Genomic DNA, 13,753 nt, shown 5'->3' on the forward strand with positions numbered 1-13,753 from the left:
GAGGCTGGTACAATTGCAATATTTAAGAGGCATTTGGATGGGTATATGAATAGGAAGGGTTTGGAGGGATATGGGACGGGTGCTGGCCAGTGGGACTAGATTGGGTTGGGAAATCTGGTCGGAATGGACAGGTTGGACTGAAGGGTCTGTTTCCGTGCTGTACATCTCTATGACTCTACTAAGACATACATATACTCACATCAGGTGACACCCTCTTAGAATACTACAGATAGAATTTTTTTAAAAACCCTGTACTTTAATCTGGCCCCCAGTTCCAATGGTCTGAAATAACACCGAACTTTAGTGAGACAGGATAACACGAGGACTAACTTGGTGAGTGTGACTCTCAAATATGTGACTTCCTGGAAGAATAAAAATCAGTCCTCACTGATGGGCAAAATGACCCAAAGTCACAGCTCAAGGAGGCAGCATTTCAACAGCTCAAGGTTGACATCCAAACTTAAATCTGGAAGACAAAGGACATGTGGTGGAAGAGAAAGCCGAAGAGATCCAGCAACAGGGTGATCTTCATAACTAAATTTGTAGTCACCAAGGCCACCTAGAGACTGAGGTCAAATGAACAAAACCCCTTTCATTCACAGGATAATGTTTCTCTTCTGAAGAATGACAAACATCTGTTAATGCTAGACAGAACATTCTGAACAACCTGTCAACCATGAATCCACAGGGGCAGTTGACAGCCTCCAGTCTATCCCCTAATGTCCTGTGTAGAATCCATGAACAAGTCACCATTGATGGGAGAGCTGCTACAAGTAATCTAACAGATAAGAAACAATAAATTCTGCAGCCCCAGTGGGTTTCAAAACTCAAGGCTCCCACACTTAGCCTGCAGATTTGGGGAAAAAAAAGAAATACAGACCCTACGTCAGGAATGTGAGAATTGTAACTATTTTCATGAAAGAAGAAAAATCACATTTGAGAAAACCATTGACATATTTCCCTCTTGCCCACAGCAGGGAAAATCCTGACACACATTCTTCTGAACCACCTGTGGTTGAGGAAATACTCCCAGAGACTCAGTGACCTCACCTCTTATATACAATCCCTACAGTGTGGAAACAGATCCTTCAGCCCAACGAGTCCACACTGACCTTGTGAAGAGAAACCCACCCAGACCCCTACCCTACTACTCTACATTTTACCCCTACAAATGCACCTAACCTACAAATCCCTGAATACTATGGGCAATTTAGCATGGCCAATTCACGTGACCTGCACATCTTCGACTTGTGGGAGGAAACCCGTGCAGACATGGGGAAATTGTGCAAACTCAACACAGACAGTCACCCGAGGCTGGCACTGAACCCGGGTCCCTGGCGTTGAAGCAGCAGCGCGAACTACTGAGCCACTGCCCCGTGTCATCTCCTTGTCTTTCCTTCTCTATCTTGGTGTTAATCTTGATCACACTGAAATATTTTGGGATGTTTTACATATTAAAGGCTCTTGTATAACTGCAAGTTGCTGTTATGGAATTGATATCTTCTTTCCCATCCTGCATGAAAGCATGCTATAAATGCAAGCTGTTATTCTCTCATATTTCCTGCAATTCTCAAGGTGCTGACCTGGAGAACAGACTGTTGACATTGACTGGCTTCTTGTGCTCTGTTCAAATGGCCATTCAGCATGTGGACAGCGACAGAGTGAATGTTGTGATACAATGGAGACTGTCAGAGCCGAGGCACATCCTGCCCTCCCTTGACTTTCCAGCTGGGCTCACTGATGCGGAATGGGATTCCTGTCTGATTCTCCTGTTCCATAGACCAGAGACACTGAGATTAATTGAAGTATCTCCATTACTACCCCAGGAAATGGTTCCTCCCCTGGGTCCTTATGCTGGTCAATCAGAAGCTGAAGCCTTTCTAACCATGGAGTATCTGATTGTCTTCTTGAACAGAGTGAGAGTCAGTGAGTGACTTGTACCTAACGCTGCACTGAAAGGATGATGAATTGATACAGGAGCTTCAATGCATACTGATGTCTTCTTTTGGTAATGTTTGAAAATTAGATCAAGGGTCAAATTGGCTAGGACAAATGGAGGGAAAGGTTTGTGACAGACCCTGCTGAGATAGACAGTGATTTGGAATGACAGCTCCCGCTGTGTGATCAAGAGAGGGGAAACAACACAGACAGCTCTCGGTGTGATGGAAGCAGGTGACCGAGGTTCACATCCACGTGGAGATGCCAAGAGAGCAGGAGAAGGCACAACAACTGTGACACATAGCACAATGGAATGGTTTATCTCCTGTGTGGATATTACTGATGTTTCAGGAGGTTCGAAACTGTGTGAAGACTTTATTACAGAACTCTCATTAATTGGCCATCTCCCCTATGTGAGTGCATTCGTGTTCCAGTAGAAATACTGACTATTTGACAGCTTTGACATACACTCTTACACCCTGAATTCCATGATGTTCAGCAGGATTGAAGATTCAGAGAGAACATTAATGCAAACCTCCCAGTTCAAGTGTGGATCCTCTGATGGGCCAGGAGTGTTGACAAGTGTCTGTAGGCTTTGTCACACAGCTCACACGTGAATGGTTTCTCCCCTGTGTGAGTGCGTTGGTGGTTACGGAGGGTTGATGACCTTGAAAATGATTTATTGCACAGATGACAGGTGAATGGTTTCTCCCCTGTATGGATACGTCGGTGTTGCATGAGTGTCGATGGCTGTGTGAAGGCTCGAGCACACACTTCACATTTAAAAGGCTTCTCCCCTGTGTGAATTCTCTGGTGCATCAGGAGATGTGAGTATTGAGTGAAAGCCATCTCACAAATCTCACACCTGAAGTGTTTCTCTCCTGTGTGAATCCTGTGATGCATCAGAAGCCTGGTAGATGTCGGGAAAGTTTTACCACAAACCTCACACTTGAAGGGTTTCTCCCCTGTGTGGATTGTCTGATGGCGCAGGAGGTTTGATGACTGTGTGAAGGCTTTGTCACATACTTCACACGTGAACAGCTTCTCCCTGTTATGAGTACGTTGGTGAGCACGAAGGGTTGATAAATCAGAGAAAGATTTGATACACACCTCACATGTGAATGGTTTCTCTCCTGTATGAATGTACTTGTGCATGAGGAAGGTCGATGACCGTGAGAATGATTTGTTGCACACTTCACATTTAAATGGTTTCTCCCCAGTGTGAATCCGTCGGTGATTTACGAGTGTTGATGAGTGTGCAAAAGCTTGGTCACAAATCTTGCATTTGAATGGTTTCTCCCCAGTATGAATGCGTTGGTGACTCACCAGCCTCGATAAGTGTATAAAAGCTCGGTCACAAAATTCACACTCAAATCGTTTTCCTTCCATGTTGCTGCTCAGCTCATGGACAACTGAAGTGTGTTAGGATACATCATGAATATGTGGAATACTCCTAATTTTTGAACAGTCTCTCACTTACAGGAAAGAATTACTCGTTCAAGAAGCTTGATGAATGATTGAAGCTCTCACCACATTTGGAGCCACTCATTTTTCGCCAGCCTCACCCTGACCAACACCCACGGCTGAACCTTCAGGAAGGTTGGTTCTGATTGAAGGCTCCACACCACTGACCAGTTTCAGGTCTGATGATATGTCAAAGCTCCTCTGATCTGACTGGTTTCCAGATGATGGTTTCAATGCCCGAACTCCTCTATGTTGAGCAATGCTGTAAAGGGATTGGATGTCTTCCCACAGTTGTACAATTGTTCTTTCAATGATGGTCAGGATTTGTGCTATCGTCTCTGTATTCTCTGGTGTAGTACGGTGCAATCCTTCTGTAAAACAGGAAAAGGAAATGTGATTTCCTCCAACTTTGATTTGCTCCTCCTCATGAACTGAAGGGGCTGACTCCTCAGTTAGGGATTGTTCCACAGTAAATGCCAGTCTGCTATTCGCCTCTGTGGAGGGGAATCAGATACAAGTCCTTTCTTTTTCCTCACTTGACCATCATACACCCTGTTTCCAACAGGGACACTGGATGAAGACCAGGAGGAGACAGTGCAGTGACTTTCTTTCCTCTGCCCAACCCTCATTTTCACAGACACCATGACAGCAATGGAGAGTATGAGCTCACTGAAAGCTAATATAACTGAAACTTGTCAATCTGGAAAGATCCGAGACTCCTCAGTCATCATCCTAGGGATGCTTCCTCCTGAAGTGTTAGGAAATGTTCAAACACACAAATTCTCTCTTTCAAGCAGGTGGAGGCCAAGTGTGTTTTACTGGTCTTTGTAATACTATAAATTTAAAACAACCGCCATGAAAGTTGCTCCGAGATCATACAATTCTGCCTGACAACAGGCCACATGGTCTGGTTACCATGTGGACAGATTGAAACTTCCTGAGCAAGATGCAAAGTTAGCACACCTGAAAACAAGGACAACAGCAGCAGGGACTAACTGAACAGACTTTCAGTCTCTGAGATTACAGACAGAGAGTGAGACAGATTATAGACAGGCCTCGAAGACTGCAGCCAGTGTGATCAGAAGGGAGGAGAAGGGTTCTTCTGTGGACTGCCAAGCAGAATGTGACAGGGAACACAGTCTCTCATTAACATGGCACATTAATGTGACAATCTTAAAACACTGGAAAATTTGTCCTGGTGAGGCAGAGGAAGATTGGCAATTGGTTCAGCGCTTCTCTGTAAAACTCAGAGGAACATCTTACGATGATCATTGAAAGTTATGATTCAGTGAATTAGGTAAAGTGCATCTCTTGAAAGCTGGATTTGAGCTTGGACTCAGTTCCTTCAAAAACTGAGATTCTGGAGAATGCAGAATCTAAATTATAACCATGATATATTTAGTTCTGTTAAATTAAAGTGAGATATTTCTTCTGCAATTCAGTGTGCTAAGGGAAGGTGATGGCCTAGTGGTATTATCACTGGACTGTTAATCCAAAGGCCTAGATAATGTTCTGGGAACCTGAGTTCAAATCCCACCACAGCAAATGGTGGAATTTGAATTCAACTTTAAGAAAAACTGGAATTAAAAGTCTAATGATGACCATGAATTGATTATCAGAAAAATCCATCTGATTCATTAATGCTCTTTAGGGCAGGAAACTGCCATTCTTACCTAGTCAGGTTGCAGACCTACAGCGATGTGGCTGACTCTTAACTACCCTCTGGATGGACAACAAATGTTGCCTATCCAGTGATGCTCTCATCCTATGCATGAATAAATAAACGGTTGCTGACTTGGTGTATTTTAGACAATGTCGAGAGTGTAGTGCTGCAAAAGCAAAGCAGGTCAGGCAGTATCTGAGGAGAAGGAGAATCAACGTTTTGGGCATAAGCCCTTCATCAGGAATGAGACTTATGGGCCGGAGGGGTTAAGAGTTAATGTGAGGAGGGGTGGGGCTGTGGGGAAGGTAGCTGAGAATGCCATAGGCAGATGAAGATGGGGGAGAGGTGATAGGTAGGAGAGTATGATGGACAGGTCAAGAGGGAGCAGTGCTGAGTTGGAAGGTTGGGACTGGGATAAAGTGGTGGGAGGGGAAATGGGGAAACTGGTGAAATCCATATTAATTCCATGTGGTTGCAGTGCCCCAAGGCGGAAGATGAGGCATTCTTCCTTCAGGCATCAGGTGGTTAGGGTTTGGCGATGGAAAGTCCTCACTTTCTCGTAGTTTAGGTAATGTTTCTTTGCTTTGTTGGAGTAAAATATTGAAAACTTGAAATCTTGTCATGCAATTCCTTTAAATTGCTCACCGGGACTTCAAATCTCTTTTCAAAAGTCAAGTCTGTAAGGGATGATATCAATACCTCACTGACAAAACATTTAGCGTTACAGTGCATCGAAACAGACCCTTTGATCCAAAATGTTCATGCCAACCATGTTCACAAACCAAACTAGTTCCCACCTGCATGCACTTGGCCCATTTCCATCCAAATCTTTCCCATTCATGAAGTTATTCAAATGTCTTTTAAACATTGCAATTGTACTTGCATCTACCACTTCCTCTGGAAGTTTATTCTACACACAAATCACTCTGTATAAAATAGTTGTCCCTGTCTTTTTAAAATCTTTATCCTCTCACCTTAAAATCATGCCCCATACTTTTAAACTCCCTTATCTTAGGTAAAGGACCTTTACCACCTTATCTATGCCCCTCATGATTTTATAAACCTCAATAAAGGTAACCTTTCAACCTTCAACATTAAAAAACTCCCAGCCTATTTTAAAAACCCAAACCCTTCATTCCCAGCAACAGCCTGGTAAATATTTTCTGAAGCCTCTCCAGTTTAATAATATTCTTCCTGTAACAGGATGACCAGATTGGATACAGTACACCAGAAAAGGCCTCACCAACAGCCTAGGAGAAAGTCAGGACTGCAGATGCTGGAGATCAGAGTTGAGAGTGTGGTGCTGGAAAAGCACAACAGGTCAGACAGCATCCAATGAGCAGGAGAATCGACGTTTCGGGCATAAGCCCTTCATTAGGAATCATACACCATCACAACAATGTTAGTGGGAGATTGCTCTGCACACACTGTCTGCCACTTTCTGACATTATGACATCATCCACAATTCATAAAGTACTTCATTTGCTGGCGAGCACTTTGGAACATCTGGTGGTTATGAAATCTGTATATGAATGTAAGGCTTTTCTTTCCTGGGAGAGTTAGAGAGATAGGGTGGGATGTGACCTTGGAGGGATTTGAAAAGAAAGCAAATATCAACATCTCAATTCAAACACACAAGTGACCATTTACCATCCACAAGATAATAAACTGCACCTACCACACACATAAAACTCAACAACAGGAAACGAGTAAGGATCCTCAGACACTCTTCACTTCCCAGATATTTACACCTCACCCTCTCATATTGAGGAATGAGTCACCAACAAAACTCAGCCTGGAAATCAGAGGGAAATGCTTCCAATAAACACACTCAATATCCAACACACAGCTCCAGTCACACAGTTCAGCACAAAGCACCGAGTAAACAGCTCTCTCAGCTGGATCTTCTCACACAGCATAAGGGACATTTCCACCCCTGATTGCCCACAGGATAGTCAGACTGCCTGAAGATTGGTGTGGATATTATGGGATACCATTTGTATAAAAGCTGCTCCTTCGCTCACTTAGTTTTCAGTCCTTAAAGGAAGTGAACCAGCTCTGGAAGAGGAAGAGGAGACAATCGGCAGAGTGGGTGGGCTCTCTGATTGATGTCTCTCACAGTCAATCCAAATATTTCTGGGGCAACAGGAGTTTCCTGAAACTTTGGAAACTGACCGGGGAGATGGAGGTGACTTTGAGCAGCAGATCAGGCGGGGTTTAAATTTGTCATTGTCCCATCTAAATAGTGCTTGACAGAGATTTCTAGTATGGGAATAACATTCTTCATCCTCAGAGACTTTCATGCTGACAACATCAATGTGGGATGTGCAGCATCGAATGTGTTTGACAGCAGATCAGAAGAGAAAGACATATAGCACCGAAGACAGTGATGATGTGCACTGGCAGGATCAGCACATGCACAGGAGGGAGGGGCCCCGGACATTGAAACATCACTCTCACGCGAATTTGAAGGGACAGCAATGGGAATGGAATAAAGTTTTCACACCACCATCACGTCCACCCATCAAAATTCACAGAGAAGCTACAGCACTGGTTAGTTACAGTCACGCTCCATGTAAACTGTCCCTGGTGTGTAGGTTTAACCCGGGTCCCTCACACCTGGATCAGGATTAAGACTTATGTACCTCAAATATTCAGATGTTCCTGTATTCCTGACTTTAATGTTATCAGACACTAGATTAGGAGCAGAACCTGGGCCAAACGGAAAGAGACCTCTCGACCCAATGTATCCAGTGGTGGCAGGGTGCACTGCAGCCCACTCCCGCTGAGACATAACTGCAATTTCCAGATGTTAAATGGTTGTTCTGAAGTATGCTTGTATTTAACCAAGTGGGATTTAGAATGTTTAGATTTTTGATGTGGGCATCCTCTATTATTACTGAGCCTGTGGGTTTAACTTCGTCCTGAGGTCTATACACTTCTCCCCATCGATTTCTGTTCTCCTGACACCAGGGACTTTCCCATCTTTCACAGTTAAACTCCTTGAGTGTGAGGTTTACGATAAAGCTTTTGTGACACCTTTGAGCCTCCAGATACACCAGATAATTCACATTGGAGAGAAACTCTTCCAATGTGAGGTTTGTGAAATGGTTTTTATTCAAATCTCTGATCTCCAAGGCAACAGAGAATTTACAGAGGAGAGAAATGCTTTGATATTCAGGTTTATGGCCAAGCCTGCACACAGTTATCTGCCCATGTGGATCACTGATTTATTCATATGAGGCAGAAGCAATTCCCATGTGAGGTGTGTGACAGATCCACCTTGAGGTCATCATACCTTCTGAGATATGAGAGAATTCACACAGGGGAATATCCCTCAGATGTGATATTTCTGAAAAGGCTTTCACCCAAACCTCTGATCTCCTAAAACACCAGCGACTGTGTATTCGTGAGAAAACATTCAGGTGAGACATGTGATTGGTCTTTCACACAAACAGCATACCTCCTGGTCCATCAAACCACTCAAACAAGGGGAGAAACTGTTCGGGTGTATGTTCCACAATAATGGCTTCAGACAGATGTCAGATCTCCTGGAACATTAGTGTTATGAACTAGACCAAACCACCTCAAAATATGTTCAGACGAAAGTATAGATCCTAATATTTTCTTATCTCAAGGCATTGCGTTCCAGATGCAATTTAATTGGTCAAACTACTCTACGTTAAGCAAAACAGGCTTCATTTTTATATTACAGTTAAAATGCAGACAGAATAAAAACAAAAGAATTAACTTAACACAGAGTAGAGATGATGTTGTCATCCCCATACTGAAGTTCCACAAGTGAGGTCAGTGTCATTTTCATCTGGATTTTAATAGGTTGAGGTTGAAAGTTTTTTTGATCATCCTTCAGAGAATGTCAACATCACCCAGAAGCTAGTTCTTGACAAGATGAAGAATGTTGGAGATGCAGATGTAGAAAAGGGTCAGGGTGATAACAGGTCCCTGGTTGACTCCGGCTTTGACCTCAAGGATTCTGTCGTATTACTATCAGTGAGGATTACTGCTAACATCTTGTATGGAGGAGATGGAAGATGTTGATGAATTTCTCTAGACAGGGTCTTCCACAGCAGGTCTCAAATGACTGAGCCAAAAGCTTTGGTCAGATTGATGAAGGCTGTTTAGAGTGGTTGGCGTTTTCTTGGCATTTTTGTTGAAGTTGTTCAGCAGTGAAAATCACATCTACAGGTCCACAGATGGTTCAAAAGCCACACTGGCTTTCCAGAAGGATTTCTTCAGAGACCACGAGAAGGTGCCAAGTGAGGATTGGCAATGAGGGGGTGTGGAGTGATTCTTCAGTAATTCCCACAGTTCACTTTGTCTCCTTTCTTGATGATGGTGGTGATTGCAGCATCTGTGAGATCAGCAGGAATTTTTCCTTTGTCCCTGATTTTTCAGGAATAGTTGATGGAGATGACAGGTAAGCTTTGCTTCTCCAAATTTTAAAATCTCCGCTGGAATCCCATCCATTCCTGCAGTTTTTCCTTTCTTCACTTGTCTAATGGTAGCTTCGGCTAAACTAGATGGGAGTGCAAGATCATTTTTGATAGGGAGTTGGAGGATGTCCTCAAACACATCCTCGACAATGACTGCATTGTGGTTTAAGGGTTCTTTGAAGTGTTCTCTCCATCGAAAGCTGATATTTTTTCTGTCCCTCAAAAGGGTCCCATCCTGACTATGGTCCAAGGCCAAGGCTATTGGTGATGTATTGTATTGGTGGCAACAAGTTGCAGCTCCTGAGGTTTGTCAGTTCACCATTGGCTCTTGTCTTTGCTAGTTCTTCCTTGCATCTTCACCTTTGTTGTTTGATGAGTTCTCCTCTTCAGCTTGCTGGTGATGTTATTTTGTCAGGTACATTGAGCTTTCGTCTCGTATTGATGAGATCTTAAATGATGCGGTCAATCTTGTTGAACAAGTCTTGGTGTTTCCTGGTCTTATAACTAATAGTTTCATTATAGCATGATATGACGACTGTTTTCAGTCTTACTAGATTTTCTACACTCCATTATAATAAATTCTTTGGAGATTTTAGTAAAGACAGTGTTGGATGTTCACTAGCCTGTTTGGCTCTTGATGTCACTGAATGTTGAACTTCCTTCTGAACTTTTTCTTCATCTTCAACTGTTTCTACTGATGGACATTGAGGAGCAGATGAGCCGGTGGTCTGTCCAGCAGTCATCTGCACTGATTATCAATTTAGTAATGAGGACATCCCTTTGGTGTTGGAAACAAATGATGACGTAGTTGATCATATGTCACTGCTTTGATCATGGATTTCTCCAAGCATTCTTGAACTTGTCTTTATGGCAGAACAGTGAGCTGGTGATGACAAGCTGGTATGCAGGAGAATCCTGGTGGAATTGCAATTCCTAATTCCTTCATTTCTGATGGTTTCGTTCCAGATTTTGGAGTGCTTTCCAACCCTGGCATTAAAGTCCACACCTGCCTCTGGTTAACACATACAGTAGTGAGCCAACAACAAAACTCAGCATGTAAATCAGAAAGGGACTAATTCCAAAAAATACATTCAATATGGTACACACAACTCCAGTAAAAAAGTTCAGCACAAAGCACCGAGTAAACAGCTCTCTCAGCTGGATCTTCTCACACAGCATAAGGGACATTTCCACCCCAGACTGCCCACAGGATAGTCAGACTGTCTGAAAATTGGTGTGGATATTATGGGATGTACAAAAGCTGCTCTTTCACTCACCACCTGCTCACTAGGTTTTCAGTGTCCATTTGAAGTAAATTAACTTTGGAAGAGGAAGAGGAGACAATGGGCAGAGTGGGTGGGTTCTCTGATTTGCATCTCTCACAGTCAATTCAAACATTTCTGGAGCATCTTGAGTTTCCTGAAGCTTGGGAAACTGAGCAGTGAAATAAAGGTGACTGAGCAGCAGATCAGGTGGGGATTTAAAGTTGTCATTGTCCTCTCTGAATTAAAACCTGACTTATTGTAGTTGCTGTTTCAGTTCCCTTGATAAATGTTTGACAGAGATTTCTAGTGTTGGAACAGAATTCTTCATCCTTGGAGGCTTTCAAACTGACAACATCCTGCCTCAGCTCATCTACTGCTGAAATCCTTAACCCTAAATTGGTAGGCTCTAGATTCAACCATACAATGTTCTCCTGGATGTTGTCACATTGTGTGCTGTAAATCTGAGTTTGTCCAAACTCTACTGTCCAAGCTAAAACCAAAACCCGTTCACCACTCATGCTTCTGCTTGCTGATCTACATTTACTCAAACAACACATTAATTTTTCTCTTTCTTGTTTTCAGATCTTTCCATAGCTTTTCCACGAGTAAGCTAACAAATACTTAGACTGTGACATGTCTTATGTCCCCAGTGGTTCGCTGTCCCCCCAAATTAAAATTGAGTGTAAATGTCAAATATATTAAGAACTTTGTCTTGCCAGTATGAATTTGGAATCTGAGCAATTACAATTCTGAAGCCATTTCATCATTGGTTATTAGTTGCAGATGTTGGACACTTTATTCCAGGAACTGTTGCATTTGGATTTTAACCATCTTATGTTGATTACATTAGAGCTAAAGGTAGACAAATCGCCTGGCCCTGATGGAATGCATCCCTGGCACTAAAAGAGATTGGGGCAAATGGCAAATGCACTAGTGGAAATTTTCCAAAATTCACTGCACTCTAGGGAAGTTCCAGCAGATGGGAAAACAGCAAATGTGAGGTCACTGCTTTGACAGGGAAATTACAGGCTGGTTACCTTAACATCTGTAGTGTGGAAGTTACTTGAATCTACTGTCAAGGAGGAAATAGCAAGACATCTAGATAGGAATTGTCCCACTGGGCAGACGCAGCATGGGTTCATGAAAGGCAGGTCATGCTTAACTAATTTACTGGAATTCGGGGCAGCACAATAGCTCAGTGGTTAGCATTGCTGCCTTACCGTGCCAAGGACCTGGGTTTGAGTCCCACCTCGGGCAATTGTCTGAGTGGAGTTTGCACATTCTCCCTGTGTCTGCGTGGGCTTCCTCCGGGTGCTCCGGTTTCCTCCCACAATCCAAACATGTGCAGGTTAGATGAATTGGCCATATTATGTTAGGTGTGTTAGTCAGGGGTAGATTATAGGGTGGGGGAATGGGTCTGGGTGGGTTGCTCTTCGGAGGGTCAGTGTGGATTTGTTGGGCCGAAGGGCCTGTTTCCATACTGTGAGGAATCTAATCTTTGGTTGTGCCTTTCTCTGCTATCTCTATAGCAATCTGGCTTTTATTAGAAATGACGTTCAATGACTAAAGATTTCCCTGGAAGGCCTTAGCTTCTTCCAAAGCTTTAGCTTGGATTTGACAGTTTTGCCCAGTGCTGTGGCTGAAATCTGAATTTGAGATGTGCATTCAGAGTGAATGCAGTGCGTCTAATTTCCCAGGATAAACCAGAACACTTCAATCAGCTACAGTGAAGCAATATTTTCCTTAGCTTCTGGCACTTCTTGTCTAGTGCACTTTCTTCAAACAATTTTGGAAAACAAGAGAAGAAATTTTTAAATTACCATTGAATTTATATTTCTCTTGAGTGTTTTTGAATTTAAACACATATTCTAGCAGTAAAACTGGTCTTCACCATCACAATTCAAGCGCATAGTAAGTTGATGGCACAGTTTACATTGCACCCAACTGTTGATACCCTAAGGCATATCAATATTAAGAAGTAGAATGTTTTGGGTGTTTTGAAAAACATTAAGGTAGATAATTCCCCATGGCCTGATGGGATCTATCCCAGGATGCTGAAGGTGGTCTAGCAAGAAATTGCTGAGGCCTTTACATAGAGTCACAGAGACGTACAGCATGGAAATAGACCCTTCGGTCCAACCCGTCCATGCCAACCAGATATCCCAACCCAATCTAGTCCCACCTGCCAGCACCCGACCCATATCCCTCCAAACCCTTCCTATTCATATACCCATCCAAATGCCTCTTAAATGTTGCAGAGATCTTTTGTTTCCCCTTTGGCCACAGATGAAGTCTCAGAAAACTGATAAATACCCGATGTTATTGCTTTGTGCAAGAAGGGCAACGGGGGATAATCCAGGAAATTAAAGGCCTGTGAGCCTTATATTTCTGAGAAGGATATTGTTGGAGAAGATTCTGAGGAATAGGATTTACATTTGGAGAAAAATGGACTTATGGAATATTTCAGCATAGCTTTAAGCAAGGGACGTCTTGTCTCACAAATTTGATTGAGTTTTTTGAGCAAGTGGTTGATGACGGTAAGGCAGTGGATGCTATCTACATGGACTTTGGGGGCAAAGCATTCGATAAGGCATGGTAAGCTGATCCAGAAAGTCAAAATGCATAGAATCCATGGTGAGTTGGCAAGTTGTTTACAAAATTGGCTGAGCCATAGAAATAAACAGTAGTGCAATAGAGGTCTATGACCAATTGTGTTCTGTGAGGATCAGTGGGGACCTCTGTTGTTTGTAACATATAAGACTGATTTGAATGAAAATGTTGGTGATCTAATTAGTAAGTTTGCAGATGACACAAAATGATGGAGCTGTGGCCAGTGAGAAAGGATATCAAAAATGTAGCAGGACATAGATCAGGCTGGAAAGTTGGGCAGACAAATGACAGATGGAGTTTAATCTGGAAATGTGTGAGAGTCGAATGTAAGAAGGAAGTATATTGTAAATGGCTGGACC

At 42.9% G+C, this 13,753-nt stretch overlaps 1 protein-coding gene across 1 annotated transcript in view; it reads right to left on the minus strand.

Moving 5' to 3' along the window:
• Positions 1-1,152: 1,152 nt before the first annotated feature.
• LOC140455642 (uncharacterized) overlaps positions 1,153-13,753 on the minus strand; it is a 41,159-nt gene continuing 28,558 nt past the window's right edge. Inside the window, exon 3 of the mRNA XM_072550617.1 lies at positions 1,153-3,234. Within this exon, the coding sequence (XP_072406718.1) occupies positions 2,482-3,234 (753 nt within the window). The 3' untranslated portion in view covers positions 1,153-2,481. The remainder of the gene's footprint in view (positions 3,235-13,753) is intronic.

Source organism: Chiloscyllium punctatum, chromosome 30 (genome assembly GCF_047496795.1).
Source record: "Chiloscyllium punctatum isolate Juve2018m chromosome 30, sChiPun1.3, whole genome shotgun sequence".
Classification (NCBI taxonomy): Eukaryota; Metazoa; Chordata; class Chondrichthyes; order Orectolobiformes; family Hemiscylliidae; genus Chiloscyllium; species Chiloscyllium punctatum.